Here is a 19928-nt window from a genome sequence, read left to right on the forward strand (position 1 = left end):
GATGACATGGTGGTGAGTAAATTATCTGGATTTTTTTTTAAGAAAATGGAATATTCCTTTAACTACATCGTCCAACTATACTAATCAATATAACATACTTTTCATTCATTTAATAAGCAGTTTAAAACATTCTTGTCCACCCTTTGAGTTTCTCACACTTACACTTTCATCATAACTGAATACCTTTCATAATTCTCTCACTTTTATTTCTCTCACTTTCATACCCAATTCAAGAATAAGACCGATGGGTCTTAGATTCCTGGTGAGTCCCCATTCAAAGTTTTGTCTCTGGTCCGCGTGCTAACAAAACAGGGAACGAGCTTCGTATTCTGGCGACCTCCATTGCACAAAGGTGACCGAATACTTTGTTATACCAATCAGGTGAGCGTCCCCTGCAGGAGAGAAATAAAAAAAATGTTACAGTTCATAGTAATGACAGAAGGTTAGTTTACATAAAATACAAAAATATGCAGTGCAGTGAATTTTAGAGAATTAAATTGGATTTTGGCCAAAAATAATCTTACCGGATATCGGCCCTGCAGTAATGTGTAAGTCGGGACCGCCCCATTCCGCATGGCTCAATAAGGATGCGTGATGTCAGAAGAACGGCCCGTAACCCCGCCTCCAGCTGCACGTTATCATGGTCAACAGAGGAGGACACAAGAATGCACACCCCCTTCGGAAGATCACTACACCAACGTCTGAAATCCAATACATCCTTAGCTTAGACAACGCAACATATACACTTTATGTGAAAATCACAAACACCCATGACTCAAAAAGCTAAAGTACACCTAAAATATGAAAAATCTGTCATTATTTACTCACCCTCAAGTTTTCCCAAACCTGAATAAATGTCTTTGTTATATAAAATAATATAAAAATCTTCCTTTTGTTTTCAGCAGAACAAAGACATTTATACAGGGTGGTAACAACTTGAGGCAGAGTAAATGCTGACAACATTTTCATTTTTGGGTGAACTATACCTTTAAGGATGTCGCAAAAACGAGCATTAATCCTGGTAGGTTTGGTGTGAGGTTTTAGCATCTGTGTACCTGAGCACTATAAAGTTCCTGCGAGGATGAGGGGCCATGCTGTCTGTGATGTAATGGAAGACCTCTGTGTTGTTTTCCAAAGTCTCTATGACGCGACTATGCAGAAGATCTTCATCCCATAAGTGGCGCTCTCGCAGAACGCGCTGCAGCACCACGGCAGGTGGAGCCTCCATCTCCACCGAAACACGCCAGAGACGCATCGGATGCCCATCTCCTACCTGCAAATAATTATTGCGCGGTAAAGGTTAGGCCAGAAACCATGATGATGAAAATAACTTGCAATAGTCTTCACAGCTTGAACTGTTTTGAAAGATCTCAGGGTGCGTCAGAAGCTAAAGAGTTAACAGCCAGAGTGCTCATATTTGTGTGCAGATCTCAAGAGGAGCAGAGTCGAACCCATTAATGCCATTCTGAGATTGAACCCAAGTGATACAAAGCTGAGGGCCAGCTCTGTGTGGGTGTGCTAATGGCAGAGGGTCGATTGTGCAAAGTTAGTTCCCATGAGGCACCTGCTGTTTGCAGAAAACCTAAAGGGAAATATAGTGGACTACCACATGCATTAAAACTCTGAGTATAAGTGACAAGAGGAAAAAAGGACATCTTTCTATGGTGGAAATGTAGCTTTAACTTCAAGATTGATGTGGGATTTACTAGCACTTGGGAACATCTAAAAAGTCTGAGAAAGTGAAGAATGGAATATAGTGTAAAGGAAATGTACTTTTTATTTTGAAGTGCTTTTCAAAAGCCACATTCTGTCATTTACAAATCAAACTGAAAAGAACGTATTTATGTCTTACGGAGGGGTTTTAAAACTGTGGGTCGTGACCCACTTGTGGGTCGCACAGTTGAATAAGGTGCGTCATGTAAAAGTCGCTTTTCTGTCGTGGTGAATGAAAACTGTTTAGTCCAATTAATGATTAGCAGTGACAATGCTTTTGATATACGATATACCATAAATTATTTTGATATTAATAATATCAAAATAAGTAAGGGATAATGTAGAGGCAGCTGGTAGTTATTGGGAAATAAGCCCCGACAGTGTGATCAGGACCCGACGCCCGCTTATTACACGGCTACTTGCCACATAAGAAAAAAAACTGGACATGAATATGAATTTGAAACATTTTATTGGCATATTTGTTTTAAATTAACATTTTTATCCTTCCGCGAAACTTTGCACAGATGCATAAAATGATCGTAATACCTTATTAAGATCCTCTGCTTCATACTTGTCTGTCTCCATTTTTTTCTCTTTTAGCCAGTCTTTGAGAAGTTTTAATGCCCATTCTGTATTTTTTTGTGTGTTGGCTTCGTAGCTGTCATGCTCTATTTTGTCAAGTTCAGTCTCAGTAAGCTCTCTGTGTCTTGTCGTGGTTTTCGAGTGTTTGTCACAAGATGGCGCCAAACAGACAGTAATCTTTATTGATCTTTATGTGCGCGGAGCGATTTTACTCGTGCAAGAAGTCCGGCTATGCGTTATTATTTTGGAGCGGTTATTATTTGAAAAGAACGAACCTGCAAATGTCTCAACTGACCAATCAGAATCAAGCATTGCAGAGAGCCGTGTAATAAATGGTGATAGTCGATAGTAAGACCATTTTAGGACACTGATTATATATCAGCATAATAATGCAAGTACATCCCATGATGTTTAGGAATATTAAGATGAAACATATAAAATATATTAATATGAACATGGAATGTACGAAAAAAATTATATTCTAAATATTTAAAACATAAATAGTATAAACTATGCATTTCAATTTTAAACAGCTAATAGACATTGTTCAGTGTAAATCCCAGTTTTACAGGGCTAATTGATTTGGTTGAGTGTTATGCTGATCGCATCTGTGAGTATGCACCATTACGTGCAGGTTAGTTTATAATAACTGCGCGTACCACATAAGACATAAGAGGCAATCGTGTTGGGCTAAAATGCGAATTATATTCATTTTTATGAAAACAAATACACATATAAACACTATGGCACTATATCGCTCCTCAAAAAAATATATAAAAAAAATACCAAGGTCGATATAGTCATTATCGGGACAGACCTAGTAGGTGCCTGTTAAAGGGAAACTTCACCCATTTGCATTAAGCTTTGTATCGTTAGAACCCCAGTAATGTTTTTGAATGGTCGTGCATCATTCCCTCAGTTTCCCCTGAGACGGGAGAAATACAGATTTCAGTGAGGCACTTCCTTCTTTCAGTGAGTGCGTTTACATGCACAGTCTTACGCCGATTATGCTTAAAAAACTGATAACACGTGGGGTCATGTAAACGCGTAAAGCGGTTTTCTTTAATCGGGGAAAGCCCATAAACAGCGTAAGCAAAAACCGATCGGCACAGGTAGTTTTTTGCTCATTACGCCGATTTCGCGTGGCATTTAAACACCTTAACCCGCTTTCTCACGGTTTTGTCCATGTGCGCATGTCTCCGCGTATGAAAGATAAACGTCACACGCGGAAGTAAGCACAAGGTAACGCATAAAAGTCTCCGCTCGACTAAAGCAGTTGGCAGAGAAACTGTGAAAATAAAAGCTCATGTTACATTTACAGGTTCTGCAGACACGAGGAGAGATACAACAGTACAGCTTAAGACAGATATGCCGTTGACTTTTTGATCGACTATTGTGTACTATAGGTGGTGACGTCACTGCCTGCGAGAAAACTGATAATTCTTCAAGTCCCATGTAAACGCAGTTGTCTGCATAGCCGGTTTATTGATTTGCATGTAAACGCATGAAAACAGTTTTCTATAATAAGCAGATTTTTAATAGTTATCCGCTTATTCTGTGCATGTAAATGCACTCAATGATGTAAAAATCGTCATTTTGCGTCATTGAAAGAAGGAACTGCTGTATCTTTGTTGAGTGTAAAAGACTACAGACACTCATTCCTCATTTTTCCAAGGTGGAGGCTATGGGTGGGATCCACTCACGCTACAGACCTATTACAGATCAGTGGGTGGGACTTACGAAAATATACGAACACAGACGGAAAAAAGTATCAGCCGCCATCTTTATGCTAAGCTAAGCTAAGCTAAACAGAAGTTGTGGAGCGAGCCAGACTTCACGTTACAATAACAGCAGAAGTTAATTAATATGATATGAAAGAAGGTGATTTTGCAAGCATGATGCTCTAATCTGCTGTTCATTGCACCTTTATGAGCCACAATACAGCAAAGAGTTGAGGCAGATGGAGGAACAGAAGCCCGAGGAGTAGGCCGGAGCCTGGGCTTCGGCTGAGTAGAGGAGCCCGTGGAAGACGCCGCAACCATCAGCCTCTGCTGCGTAGAGAACCTTGGACAGACCACTGCCTGTACTCTCGCTGTGTGCTTGCTTTATAACATTTCTGCATCAGATAAGGATATGGACGTTTGTTTGGTGAATGTTTCCAGGCAAGAGAGCAACTTTGCGCGTGTTTGGACGTGTTCATTTCACAGACGTGTTTCGGCTTACGAGCAAACGCGCTGCGCACTATATAAGCTTGGACGGACTCGCGCTGTTTGCTTTCGGTTTAACATTTCTGGATCAGATAAGGATATGAACGTTTGTTTTGTGAATGTTTCCGGGCGCATGCTTATTTCAAAGACGTGTTTCGGCTTACGAGCACAAGCTCCAAGAGCTGAGGCAGTACGTCTGTGGAGATATTGTGCAGGGGACACGTTTGTGTGGAGGATGCAGGGATAAACGGACGTCTGACTAAAGTGAGTGTTTCTATTTTCTTTGTTATACTAAGGTGACATGATTTATGTACACAATAGCATATCTAAGCGGTGTTTTTTATGTCTATATTGTGAAAACAATGAGGCCGATATAACACAAACGTAATTACAGTAAACAAGAGACAAAAAGAAAATTGGTAAAACTAAATAAACATTTAAAATGCATACCCTTTTTTAAGTACTTGAAAAGACATTCGTACTGCAGATCTGACACCTCAAGTTACTGTTTGAATAAGACTTTGCTACACACCAGACCAGAGTGTTATTGTGTGTAACACAATGTAACATCACGTTTAAAAGTAAGTCATGATTGGTGTCTTTCAGACACAGTGGTGGTGGCTATTTTCTTTGTTTTACTAACGTGGCATTTTTGTACACAATAGCATATCTGAGCAGTGTTCCGATTAATGGGAGTGGCTTGCAGAGCTGTGCATTGTGGTGCATAGTGGAAGTTGTAGTTTTTCATACAAATGTGCTCTAAAGTCACGTTCTGTCTTTTCTCGGTCAAATAGGCACAAAATTCTAAATTTATGTTACATTTCAACTACAAATATGACCCACTTTCCATAAAGATGAATATTCCTATCGATAAAATGGCCCATTAAGATGACTCGCTTGCAGTACCCAGGTGAGGCTTTTGCTACTGGTTTCAGGCAGTTGTTACCTTGAAATAATTATCTTGGAAAGTCGCGACCGGCCAATCAGAACCAAGCATTTTAGAATGCCATGTAATAATAATACTAATATACTTCTATTAATAATAAAAATAAAATAATAAAGTAAAGTAAATGAGGTATGCCCCCCAAGTGAAACATGGAGGCACCCTCATTCTGAATTTTCTGGTGCTGGCCCTTATCATAGCTTCTCATGGTGTTTTGAAATTGAGGTTGGTAATCGTATAATTTTACAGTCTGGATTTACAAGGCAGGAATGGAAAACATTTCAAAGAAACACACTTTAAAAACTATTAAACGGGGTCTATAACAGCAGCAACAAAGCCGCAAGGTTTTCTCTTTTGCAAACTTTTCCTTTCAAAAACTGCTACTATAATCTGCTCTAAAAAAAAAAAATTACCAGGGCTCAGACTTATAAAAGGATATTAAAATACCTCCCATATGCATTCATTTGATATCTCTGATGAATGATCCTGATTATTTAGCCAGATCTCATGGCATTCCCATAGGAAGAACACAAATCTATTAAATGAGATTTAAACCACTACTTTCTTTCAGTCAGACTTTGGTTCATTAAAGTAAATAATATAAGGCTCACAAACAACACACCAAGGTTTTTTGGCCAAAGGAATCATATTTTGGACCGAACAGCATTACAGCAAAGTAGATTAAAATGTAAATGAATCGGGAAAAATATGAGAACACAGAAGAATGATAGTTTGTCATATTTTCTACCAAATAAAATGACAAAGATTTCTGAAAAAACACACAGAAGTGCCCTTAATAAATTTACAGAGAAAAATACACAATGTATTTTACCCTTGAATATTAAATCCTTTGCCACTGTTAACGTAAATGTAAAACATTAACAAATTATGCTTAATGTTTTAAATATAATTTAAGATCTTTTAGGAGTTAATTGAAGGCATTTTGCTATTCATCAATGGCCTGTAGATTCCCTAGAGAGAGATTATTATAGTGTGCCGTTTCTACCATTGTGTTTGGCTTGGTGCCAGTGTTTCAGTTTCAATTAATGAATTATTCTTAGAACAATGACGACAATCAAAGCTATCAGAGGAAACAGACCCATTTTCTCCTAATCTGTCATAAAACATGAAGACTTGTAAAGAAATGTCATAGCTTCTGTAACCTACATTACTGCTTGTGATTATGTGTGTACAGTATCTCTACCTTTTTATAAGCCAGTTCAGTGTTATCAGGTCCGTGAGCGTGATGCCAGCCCTTACTCCGCTCGGATGTCTCTCTGAGAAGACACTGAATGTTGTCTTCCAGATACCCCCTGTAATCCACGGGCTCACCCAGGGCATTGACTCCAAGCCCATGCAGAGGCAGCGGCTGGGCGTCAGCAGCCACATACGAATTCCTGGACTGCAGCATCATTTCATGAGGGATCTTTACAAGAAAAAAAATGACACACTGATTGACTTTGGGCACAGAAATATATTACATTTAAGAAGATAGAACAGAAAAGAAGTTGTGATTTTACCTGAAATAGCTTTTTGCATTCTGTGATCATGTGACTAAGGCACTGTGTGGCTGCCATGTTTTCACTCAGGTCCTTGTGGTCTGGCTTGGCTACTCCCTTTCTGCTCATAAGCCTGTATCCAAAATGAACAAAAATAAACAACAAAAATGACCAAAGCAGTAAAAGTCAGATCCAAAATTTGATAATATATCGTAAAATTGCACTGCTTTCTGGCAAGTTTTCCTTTTTTAAATCGAAACTGCACTTTCTTGAGCCAGGCAGTGTATAATAATAAAGCTGAAATGTATTTAAAAGATAATAGACCCAAAAATCATTAAAATTTCTAAGCAAATAAAGCAGGCAAACACAGAAATTCTTATTGCCTGAACCTTCTGTGTGAGGTCCCGTTCTTTGAAAAATTAGATGGTTTGGATATTTGGGATGCTCAAAAAACGACTGTAACAAAAACATTATTAAAACTGGTCTACTCTCACCCCCAAAATATGATGGCTACTCTTAGATTATTATAACCCACAATTTAACTCTTTCCCCGCCATTGACGAGATATCTCGTCAATTAAGAGAAAATGCTTCCCCGCCAATGACGAGATTTTCCGTCTTTCCGCAATACCGCTATTATCCACCAGGTGGCGCCCTTCCGAAACTTTTTAAAACCGGAAGTATTGCCCTATGGCAAGCTGCTGCATGTCCGTGTCTGTTTTAAAGATCGCTCTGAATGGGATCTCTATGAAAAGTCCGTCACAAATATGGAATTATTTTTGCTTTTTGCTCAAAATATGGTGTTTTTGCAGAAACCTACCCATATTCAAAAGCTGATTGCAAAAGAACCACTAAAGGTAGGATGAAACGTTTTTTTTTGTTTGAAAGCAGAGGGTCTGTTCTTTCATTTGGTATATTGTATGTTTATTTATTTAAAGAAGAAAATTTTCTGGAAGGCATTAAACTTTGGTGAAAATCATGAAAAACGCTGGCGCTGGCTGGCAACTTTTTTTAAAAACGCTGGCGGTGAAAGAGTTAAAAGGATAGTTTACCCAAAAATGAAAAATATTTTAAAGTGGTGGCTAGTGGTGTGCAGTGGTGGCTCGTGACTGCTAATCCGAGGGGCGCAAATTCAAAATAAGTGTTCGGAGTGTCATGTGTGTTGCTTGCGTTTTCAAAAAAATTGTTTGTTGCGTCATGTGAACCATGTGCATCACGTGTTTTGTCAAAGTAAGTGCCTGCTGCACATGCGTCTAAACAGTTACTGATAAAAGAGACGCTCACGTTGACAAAATACACACAAGACACTCCCTTAACAGTAAACTCTGATTACGCATGAGATTATGCCAGTATCTGGCAAACGTGAGCGTTTCATTTATCATAAACCCTTTAGACGCGTCTGCAGCAGGCACTTATTTTGACAAGACACGTGATGCACACAGGATCTCTCGATGCGCAGAACACATATTTTGAAATAAGGAACCACACACATGAAAGGCTACATACATGTTGTGACAACTCTTGATGTGTAAACTTTAGAGAGAGTTGCGCTTCTGTGTCTCATACTAAAGTCGATTAAAACTGAAAAACAACGTAATGTTTTTATGTGGAGCGACTGTTTATGCTGCGCTGTTTGGAATTCTACAGTATCTTCTATCTCTGTGTGTGTGCGCTTGCGTGTGTGTTTAAGTGCACTCAAAAGTGCATACACGGAGAGACGCATTTCAAAAAGCAAGCGAACATAAAATCTTTCTGTTCTTAACAGGACACATACAAAGAAAATAATCTCCACGGTATTCTTTTTCTAATAAAAACATGCTAAAGTTTATGTGTAAAGATTATAGGGCAGAAACTAGGTCCTTGCTTATCTTAAAGAGACAGTAACCTCAATTAACCTACTTAAAGGGATAGTTCACTTTAAAATGAAAATTCTGTCATCCTTTACTAAAATTAGCATTAGGTACTCGAATCAAATGAATAATAACACTGTCTTTAGTAATGAATTAAATATAATTATTATTTTTTAGAGCTACAGAAGTGATTTTCTCTGTCTTGGGTTGTTTGTTTAACATTAAGGACACAGACTTATAGGGATAGTTCACTTTAAAATGAAAATTCTGTCATCATTTACTGATCCTCATGTTGTTCTAAACCTGTATGAATTTCTTTTTTCTGATGAACACAAAAGAAGATATTTTGAGAAATGATGGTAAACACACAGCAGTAAGTGACCATAGACTTCCATAGTAGGAATAAAAAAATTAGATGGAATTAAATGGGTACCGTCAACTGTGTTAACAATCATTTATCAAAATATTTTCTAAGTCATTTATCACAAAACTTTCAAAATATTTTTTTCCTACTATGGAAGTCAATGGTCACTTACTGCTGTGTGTTTACCATCATTTCTCAAAATATCTTCTTTTGTGTTCATCAGAAAAAAGAAATTCATACAGGTTTAGAACAACATGAGGATCAGTAAATGATGACAGAATTTTCATTTTAAAGTGAACTATCCCTATAAGTCTGTGTCCTTAATGTTAAACAAACAACCCAAGACAGAGAAAATCACTTCTGTAGCTCTAAAAAATAATAATTATATTTAATTCATTACTAAAGACAGTGTTATTATTCATTTGATTCGAGTACCTAATGCTAATTTTAGACCTAACTTAATGTGCAACTTTGTTCTTTTTTTATAAATGTTTGCAATTTCTTTATTTGTTTTACGATTTTCCCTTTTTTGATGATTTGAAAAATGATCGGATTTGTTCCTCAAAAACCATTAATGTGATCCAAACCCTGAGTTTTGTGATCCGTCACACCCCTCCCTAGAGGTGGACAAAAATATTGGCACCCTTGGTAAATATCTACAATGTTTCTTCTACAATTAATTCTTCAACCTCATCAGACATTATAATACAAGACTCAGAGCTGTTATCCTTGCAAATGAAAGTAGCAAAGAGCATTAAATAAAGGGGTGCCCATAATTGTGTCCAGTGTGCATTAGAGAAAAACATTTATTTCATAAGTTTAATTTCCCCCCTCACTTTACTTCAATAAAACATCTGATTTTGTGATTTTTTTTATTCAAGCTTAAAAGAAGAAACATTGTAGATTCAGAAGAACTGCTTGTTAAAACTCGAAAGACGACTTACTACAGATTTCACACTTTTTCAACGTGGCACCGGAAAACCACACCTTACCGCAATTTATTACACGGCTCTCTGGAATGCTTGATTCTGATGGGTCAGTTGAGACATTTGCAGGTTCGTTCTTTTCAAATAATAACCGCTCCAAAGTAATAAAGCATAGCCGGTACTACTTGTATGTTTAAAATCCCTCCGCGCCAACAAAGATTACTGTTTGGCTCCATCTTGTGACAAACACTGGACAACCACAATTAAGAATGGAAAATTTTGACATTGATTTTAACATGTACGGAAAAAAACAAAACATTTAAACAGTGGATAGAGGAACGAACAACGACAAGACACAGAGAGCTTACTGAGACTGAACTTGACAAAATAGAGCATGACAGCTACGAAGCCAACACACAAAAAAATACAGAATGGGCATTAAAACTTCTCAAAGACTGGCTAAAACAGAAAAAAAATGGAGACAGAAGTATGAAGCAGAGGATCTTAATAAGGTATTACGATCATTTTATGCATCTGTGCAAAGTTTCGCGGAAGGATAAAAATGTTAATTTAAAACAAATATGCCATAAAAGGTTTTAAATTCATATTCATGTCCAGTTTTTTTTCTTATGTGGCAAGTAGCCGTGTAATAAGCGGGATAATGTAGAGGCAGCCTGTAGTTATCGTGAAATATTTCCCGATAACTACCGATAACTATAAGATAACTACTACTTATTTCCCAATAACTACCGGCTGCCTCTACATTATCCCTTACATGTACACAAACACACACCTTGGTGAAGTTCCATCTTTCTTGGAGGAGTTCAGGTGAAGTATGGATGGAGCGAGACAGACGGCCAGACTGTCTGCAGTCATCTGGTTGTCCTGCGCGGATGCGATGTCACTGAGGAAATAGAGCAGCGTCTGTAGAACCTCTCTGTTCTCATCAGGCAACAAGATTACAGCTGCCTGGGCGGCCTGTAAACGCTGTTCAGCTGGAACGACTACACAAACATAAACACAGGGGACCGAGCTTTAGAGGAGACTGAAGCAATGGTGTGTCTGGCACATTTAAAAGTTTTCCAATACTGCACATGTGTGTGTGTGTGTGTGTGTGTGTGTGTGTGTGTGTGTGTAACTTACATTGGTATATATGCAAAAAGGTATCTGTAAGTTTGGAGGTGAGCACAGGTTCAGGCAGATCCCTAAAGTACTGTTTAATCAGGTCAGCCACGTCATAAGCTGATTGGCCCTGGTAGGTCACATGATCGGGGGAATTCTCGTTGAGCTGCCTGAGGGCCTGGATGCGGGATTTAACGCCGGATTTCCGGAATATCCCCACCTGAAGAAGAGAAGCAGAGGTAAGACACAGAAGAAAAGAAGTGTGTGTTTGTGTGTCTGTGTGTGTTTACGTACGGACCTTCTCCAGACACTGGCTGCGTAGGTATCTCATAGCCTGCTGTATGCTCTGTGGGAGGGGCTGACCGGTTCGCTGGACATTTACGATGGGTGGAACACCAAATACATGTTTGTCTCTGTAAGCTGGAACTTTGGAACGCTTCATAAACTTCGGAACCACCCTGACCAAATGGAGAGAAAAATAGAGGATACAGGTGTCCAGTTAAACAACTGACCAAGGATGGTACAACTGGCATTTATGTAAGGAATAACTGATGACGGGCCGTTGAATTATTCGCACATAAATGCACACCCAAGGTGGTAATGCAGCATGACGCAAATAATTCAAAAGACCGGAGTAAACTATTCAGCTTATATCACTGTTACCACAGACATTGCTCTGGTGGTTACTTTAAAGGATTAGTCCACTTTCATAAAAATAAATCTCGATAATTTACTCACCCCCATGTCATCCAAGTTGTTTATGTCATTTAAGTTTTTTGAGGAAAACATTCCAGGATTTTTCTTAATTTAATAGACTTTATTGGACCTCAACAGTTTACAGTTTCAGTTCAGTTTAAAATTGCAGTTTCAACGCAGCTCTAAAGGACTCACAACCGAGGCATAAAGGTGTTATCTAACAAAACGATTGTCATTTTTGACAAGAAAAGTTAAAAATAAGCACTTTTAAAACACAACTTCTCGTCTTGCACTAGCCGTGTGACATGCCAGCGCGACCTTACGTAATTGTGTAAGCACGTCGAAAGGTCACGCGTCACAAATGTGAAACGCACATTTGCGGACCATTTTAAACAATAAACTGACACAAATACATTCATTTGTATCATTCCACATACAACAAAGTCATAACGGCCCTGTTTCTCCACACTTGTACACACTGGGGCGTTAGTTTCGCATACGTGCGTGACCTTTCGACATGCTTATGCATTATGTAAGGTTGCGCTGGCGCATCACATGGCTAGTGCAAGATGAGAAGTTGTGGTTTAAAAGTGCTACATTTGTATTAGTTTGGGATCGTTTAGAGCCCATTGAAGCTGTGTTGAAACTGCAATTTTAAACTGCTTTGAAACTATAAACTGTTGAGGTCCATTAAAGTCTATCAAAATGAGAAAAATCCTGGAATGTTTTCCTAAAAAAACCTTATTTCTCCGTGACTGAACAAATAAAGACATAAACAACTTGGAGAACATAGGGGTGAGTAAATTATCGTGATGTATTTTTTATGAAAGTGCTTCTCTTGGATACAAACCCAACCAAACTGGAACACAACCAAACTGATTCAATGTTGCATTTAACAGCACTGTTACTTTTTACTTTACTCCGCTTGTCAGTCATAGGGAAAGAGCAAGAGAGGGAGAGACAAATAATCTGTGGGAAAACTGACAATGACACGGATGCAGGCTATTGACTTTTGTGTGTGTGTGTGTGTGTGTGTGTGTGTGTGTGTGTGTGTGTCAGCCTGAGAACTGATAATGCATCCTCACTGACTGGTTCAGAATCAAATGAATCATCTATTAAATTGGAGGGCCACGTCTCTGACAGACTTATAAGCTCCTCATCTGAAGCCCTTTTCAGCAGCTGGAGATTGAAATGGACAAGTGCAAAAATTATAAACCAATTTACAGTCTGTACTACGATGCCAAATATATTGCTGCTAGAATACAAGATAAGTGTGTGTACGTGTCTGCATGCGTGAACGTAAATATAACTATAATTTTAGCCCTGTCGGCAGAGGTAGATATGAAATGTAATTTTCCCAAGCAATAAAATGTCAGTGAGGCACAGATACAAAGAGTCAGAAAGATGTTGCCATTAGCTGCATCTGTTATTATGATTTTTCCAAACAGACTGGGCCATTAAAAAACAATTTTAGCCAAAATGAGATTTCCCACATTTGACCTTAAAGAGTATTAACACCATGACTACTTAATAAGACTGTATCAGTCTAGGCATCCACAGCCGTACAGGCCCGGTACTAGGCTTGCTGGACTGGGGGGGCAGTCAGGATTTTTGGGTGGGCAGCCATTTCTCGACTAAAATGATTCATACACTAAAATTATGGATGTTTCAATCCAATATTACTTTGCATGTCTTATAATAAAAGGCAATTTATATGTCATTTTGCACGTTCACATTTTAAAAGTAGATGCAATTAGATTAATGATTTATAATGTTATAATGATTACACTAGTTTGACACATTTAGTCACAGTTAATGAAATCAGGCAAGCAGGTGATATAAATATAAAGCTGTACATATAGCTATAATTTATTAATGTTTACACTGCATTTAATCTATTATTTTACTTATAGATAAATTAAAGCCATTCTTATACCTACCCTACCCAACATATGCCTTTATTCTAAATAAACACTTGTTAGGAACTTTATTTCCACTTCTCAAACATTTTCTTCATGTAAAATAATGTATTTTCAATGTGATAAGCTGTATTGTCATTAATTCCTGACCCTATCATTGCTGCTGCAGCAACCTCAAATATCACAACAAAGCACAATGCTTTAAATAATATATTGTTGCATCATGTAAGCAATTTGACATGCATGACAAATTCGTCAAAGGTTATCCTGTTTGCCTATAACAGCACCAGACAAAAGCACAAGCCCTAAAATACTGTAAGTGGGATTTGCGACGAGACCAAAGATAAAATCACACTGCTTTGTTTATAACACAGCAAATTAGATATTATAATAGAACGCAACATTATAAAATACAACGTTTTACCTTACGATGACCTTGCGGAGTGAAAGCTCCTCTTGAACTTAAAAGTCTGTAGATTTTTGCGTGTGAAGTTTTTCTCAAACGCGAGCTGAATGAGCTGATGAATGACGATGACAAAACCGCTAAAATTTGATTTTAAAACTGCACTGCATGCGATGCTCAGCTGTTACAATACTGTATATTTACTGTATAACCATCTTATATCATTTCTATCTACTATATAGTATGCCACAACCAAACTGCATATTCTAATTTTAATAAACATAACTACGTCTAAAACAAACACATTAAATGCTGCTGGAGACTTGCCATTGGCTGTTGTATTTGCATGAATAAATAATGAGGTGAGTCTAAGAAAGGATAAGGGGCTATTTTGGGCATGTTTTACTATAAAAAAGTTTTAATTTAATATGTGTTGGGTTATTACGTCTATGTAATACTAAATTGCATTGTTTTTGATATATATTTTAAAGATGCGTTTTTTTTTAGTTACCGTCATAGAGAACAGTAGTACTTTTCCTGTGACTTAAATACTGCTGAAAAGACCTCAAAGGTTTGAATAAGCTAATCAGACGTAAGTGGGCGGGAGCTGTAAACGCTAGCGCTTGTCTAAAGAAGACGTTTTTTGTGTAAAGAGACTCCGTTATTTTAAGGTTGGCTGGACATTTTTGGGGGGGCACAAGGAAAATCTGGGGGGGCAATGCCCCCCCCAGCCCCCCTGTAGACCCGGCCCTGCAGCCGTACAAATTTTAGTTCATTACACTGCCAAAGTATGCAGACATACCAATATAATTATCGCACTGGGGTATTACAGTTAGAGGCATCACTAACAGGTGTTCGAAATCAATCATCAGTTCTTAGGAAACTTGTGAAAATGGATATCCCTGTGCATAGAGCAAGATCCAACAAGATATGGCTTAGTGATTTTTATTCCGGCGTGAAAGACTGGCCTGCACAAAAAGCCCAGACCTGAACCCCATTAACACCTTCGGGATGAATTGAAACTGTGAGTCAGGCCTCATCGCCCAACATCAGCACCTCACATCACAGATGCTCGTGTGACTGAATGGAAGCTAATGTAGTGGAAAGTCTTCCAAAGAAATAAGAAAATAACTACTGCTTATTAATGATTATTGTCTGCATAAATTTTGAGGATGTGAAGGTGTGCACTTACTGACAGAATAGAGAAATGACAGTATTGTCTTACCAGTTCCAGCCATGTTTGCCGGTGTCCGTGTGTTTCTCCAGAATGGCGGTCAGCCGTAAGAGACTGAACTTCTGCAGCAGGTTGAGTTGAGCAGCCGACTGTCGGTTGATCTCTAAAGATGCGGAGGTCACGCTGGGACGATGAGAGTTCTGGAAACTGTGCCAACGCAACTTTCTGACCGTAGATGAAGCGGAAGAAAAATCAAAGGGTGAAGAGATGGGTTTAACCATAAAAATCTAGTTCACACTCTCATAACAAACAGTGCATTAATCAGGATGGTATTTGTTAGAGAAGAATGGCATTTATGTCATAATAGCATCATAAAAACATTAAGGGACAATGGGGGATGCAATAAGAGGAAGGGTCTAAAGTACTTAATTTTCAATGAGCTGGATTACGTGTTTGCATGACATAAGATTATAAATATTATAATATAATAGAAACTAATACATATCAAACACATAAAAGGTCTTGGGGTCAACATCTTGGAGGCTTTAAAGAACATTTGTTGTTGTTTATATGTCTATGTGGCATTTTTAAAATGTTTTAGGACCAGCCTGCAAATTCATCATTTAACACCATTGCAGAGTATTTTCTCTATAAAATTATAAACGGTCTCATTCCCGCAGTTTAAAAATCGCCTTGGTTTCCAACATCACAAACATGTTACCAACCACATCAACACAGTTGAATGTGTGGATCAATAGTTTGGAGTATATAGGGGTGGTTTCACGGCCAGGAATTATCTTAAAGAGTAACTAAACCCGTGGTCAGAGGTAACTCCACCCACTGGCAATATTTGAAAAATGCAAGAAAAGTGGGCAGATCCCAACGGAGATAGAGGGGACAAACTGAGCTCGTACCATGGGTGTGGTGAGATCGTAACAAGGGGCTTGGTGAGCTTGAACCTGCTTACGTAGGATCGTACCGCAACATCCAATAGGGAAATTCAACTGCAGTAGACACCGTTCAACCTGAAGAGGGCAGCACTCAGACGTTTTTACCATAGACCAGGGGTAGGCAACGTCCGTCCTGGAGTGCCGATGTCCTGCAGATTTCAGCTCCAACCCTGATAAAACCTTGGCTACATGTATGTTTCAGGTGACGTTTTAGACCTTGATTAGCTTGTTCAGGTGTGCTTGATTAGAGCTGGAGCTAAACTCTGCAGGACATCGGCACTCCAGGACCGACGTTGCCTACCCCTGCCATAGACCGTAAAAAAATATGGACGTAGTGTACGTGACGTCACCCATTGGCTTGTGAAGATTGTTTTTGAAGCTTAAAGTAGGCGTTGCCTACCGTCGCCATCTTGGCCGCACGTCACCGCGAATCACTCGCGGAAAACCGAAAATAGGTAAAGAGGCGGGACATGGGTGAAGCTGAGGTGAAACCACGCCCGCCTAGCGCGAGTCTAGTGACAGCAGTGGCTGTTCAACCGTCACTCAAGCGGCCACGCCCTTAATTATGCAGGCTTAATATCATTTAAACGGATGAGTAATTAAAAAAATCACCCCCCTCACATTGTCATGAAGGGCAAAATTAGCTATACAGACCAAAAACACTTTTTGTACCAGGCTGTAAACATATTATTTGTACTGTAAAGTTGGGCATTTTTAACATGGGAGTCTATGGGAATTGACTTCCTTTTGGAGCCAGCCTCAAGCGGCCAGTCGATGAATTGCAGTTTAAGTCACCTCCGTATTGGCTTCATTAGAGCGATCGGAAGGTTGCCCCTCGGTTTTTACACCATATATTGTAGCATCGAAACACTTTATACCCAAATGTCAAAAAAGTTACTCAAATCAATGAACAGCACTAATGAAGCCCAATTCTTACAGATCATTAACTAAAAAAGTTGGTTTAGGGTTAAGTTACTCTTTAAGCCAGGAATAGGAAACCACCCCATAATGTATGGATGCCGCAAAGACTCGGTGTAAACACAATCAAAGCTTCAAAAACACAGAAAGAACGGGACCTTTAAAGCATGAAGAAATTACTGTGACAGGTTAGACTTGATATGATGATGCAATAAAATATAGTTTAACTGATGAAATTCTTGACTACAGGGAGGCTTTAGTGTCACCAGTCTCTAAGTCCTGTTAAGTTAACCAAGAGACAAACTGACTGTCCTGTACCTCTCCCTCCATCATGTACTTTCACAGCGGCAGAAACATTTTGTCTGGATAAGTGCTGACTGTCCTCACAAGAGTGAACAGGTGAGAATTTTCTCATTCTTGCAAGGCCCTCACATACATAGTATCTTGCTCCCACTTTTACTCACCTGCTTGGCCTAGTGAGCGATGCTCCCACTCCAGAGTCCCGCCTCTCTCTCATTTCTCCTTCTCCCTCATTCATAGAGTTTCCCGCACTATCGTAATCGCTTGCTGTCGTTCCAACATCTGACATGGAACGCTCATCAAAGTTAAGCGAGTTGATCAAACTGCTGGGTAGTGTTGTGTCTGCCGTGGACTCAGTCTCGTTGGATCGGTCTGGTGGTTGAATACCGAGCGAGCGAGACCATTCATCAATGTTGTGCTGCAGCCCATGCACATGCTTTAAAATGTCGTCTAGATGCTCAAAGGTTTTGTCTTTTCCAGGGTCGAACGTGTTACACCGTCTGCCGTTTGCCTCCGGAACGTTGTCGTATATGCTTCCGATGGAGCTCACGGAATTCCTTCTTTTCGCAAAACCAGAGGATAGAAAGTCCTGTGACCCACTGTGACTAACGCTCCCATCCAATGACAGATCTCCATCTTCTGCCCAGTCAATATGATCAGGACTTTGGGAGTTGGAGACTGGATAGATACTCTCTATTGACAGAGACTTTGGAAACGTTCCAGGCTTGTGGTCAAATGGGAGGTGGACCACACGATCCTCTTTCCTCGGCTGACTTTTTTGATTGGTTAACTTGGGCTTCTCCCAAGTTAACTGGTAGTCCTCCAGGTAAAGGCATCCTCTGCGAGGCTTGATAAGAGGCAGAGAAGCTTGCTGACTAACATTACTGCGGCATATCGTATGTGACTTCCATGCAACGTCTTTGGTGGTTCTGCACATGCTTGTGGTTTTTCCGGGCAAACTTGCATCAGATGTGCAGCGCAGATCTGCGGGGGGTTGATGTCGAGCTGCCGTTGAACTGCTTTTAGGTGCGGTCGTTTTCTCACGATCCCTTTTCTTTACGGACTCTCTCCTCCTTAAGAACGTTCTAGATGGACGCTTGGGCTTTTCTGTTATGGACAGCAAGGAAGATGAGGATCCAGCTTCGTCATTTTCATCTTGACTGGTTGAGACACAAACTGGCGATGAGTCTTCTCTTACTCTGACCTCACTGAAGGTTGGGACATCTGGAGAAGTTGTTTCCCGGGTACTGTCCAGACTCAAGCTGCTAGCGCTAAGGTCAGAGGTCAGCGAGGTGACGTCTAGGAGACTATTGTCACTCAGCACACTATCACTACTTCCTGAGGGTCGTAAGGTTGTGGTCCTGCTGCCAGGAACGACAGGGTTGGGTGAAAGGGTGCGGAGACGAGACCATGTTTTACTCTCACGCTGAAATGCCCAGCGGGAACTCAGAGCACACGCATCATCCTCTTCAGAATCCTCACTTTGCTGAGAGAAATACACAAACATACACATTTAGATAACATCAAACATTAATTATTAGAGAGAAAGAAGAATAAAGAGGACCTGTAGTTGGCTATAGTTCATGCAAGCAGATAACCAATGTAAGCGAGTACTAAAGATGATGGGCACGAGAACAGCAGCTGGCAGTACACCAGATCATCACATTTGATATTAGAGATGGACAGCATGTTTGTTTACCTGTTTACATTGGAAATGAACCGCCAAGCTCATCGCAGCACATTTGTTCAGGGTCATTAGTCTCCTAAACACACACAGACACAGGGAATGACATATTAATTTTTTTTTTTTAGGATTTAAATAGATTTCTTTTTTAAATGAGTATGTGGCATAGCAGATAATAATATGGGCTGGTAACTGAAAGAATCATCAGTGACCTTAACAGTAACATTACAAGTGGACTGCACAAAATGCATAAATAATGGACCAAACATGTACATTTAGACATATGGCTGATGCTTTTATTCAAAGCAAACAAGATATACATTTAATCAGTATACAGTGTTCAGGGATCGAATCCACAAAATGCTCTACCATTTGAGCTACAGGAACACTTACATGGGCAAACCCTACAATATCAACATTTACTTTAAAATGCATACATGTAGATGTGACACGCATATGGGGTGGTTTCCTAGACAGGGATTAGATTAATCCAGGACTATACCTCGGTTATATTGGGACACTTGAGTAGTTTTTACAAACAAAACCTTACAAAAAACAATACTGGTGTGCATCTTGAGACAAAACAATGGCACTGATATATGTTAAGATATGTCAGTATATGTGTTTTTAAATTAAGGCAGCTGAAAAATGCATTTTAGTCTGGGACTAAAATAAGCCA

The 19928-nt window shown here is 39.3% G+C and overlaps 1 protein-coding gene across 3 annotated transcripts in view; it reads right to left on the minus strand.

Moving 5' to 3' along the window:
* The window catches only part of stard8 (StAR related lipid transfer domain containing 8), a 72618-nt gene continuing 52690 nt past the window's right edge, over nucleotides 1-19928 (minus strand). For all 3 annotated transcript variants that reach the window (XM_065267250.2, XM_065267249.2, XM_065267251.2), the window contains 11 exons: nucleotides 19265-19328; nucleotides 17730-19051; nucleotides 15449-15622; nucleotides 11504-11663; nucleotides 11227-11425; nucleotides 10877-11087; nucleotides 6966-7077; nucleotides 6650-6871; nucleotides 1056-1273; nucleotides 525-701; nucleotides 1-392 (listed from right to left, as the gene is read on the minus strand). In XM_065267250.2, coding sequence (XP_065123322.1) covers nucleotides 275-392; nucleotides 525-701; nucleotides 1056-1273; nucleotides 6650-6871; nucleotides 6966-7077; nucleotides 10877-11087; nucleotides 11227-11425; nucleotides 11504-11663; nucleotides 15449-15622; nucleotides 17730-19051; nucleotides 19265-19328 — 2977 coding nt within the window. In that variant the 3' untranslated portion in view covers nucleotides 1-274. The remainder of the gene's footprint in view (nucleotides 393-524; nucleotides 702-1055; nucleotides 1274-6649; nucleotides 6872-6965; nucleotides 7078-10876; nucleotides 11088-11226; nucleotides 11426-11503; nucleotides 11664-15448; nucleotides 15623-17729; nucleotides 19052-19264; nucleotides 19329-19928) is intronic.

The sequence above is a fragment of the Paramisgurnus dabryanus genome, chromosome 5 (assembly GCF_030506205.2).
Source record: "Paramisgurnus dabryanus chromosome 5, PD_genome_1.1, whole genome shotgun sequence".
NCBI classification, from domain to species: domain Eukaryota; kingdom Metazoa; phylum Chordata; class Actinopteri; order Cypriniformes; family Cobitidae; genus Paramisgurnus; species Paramisgurnus dabryanus.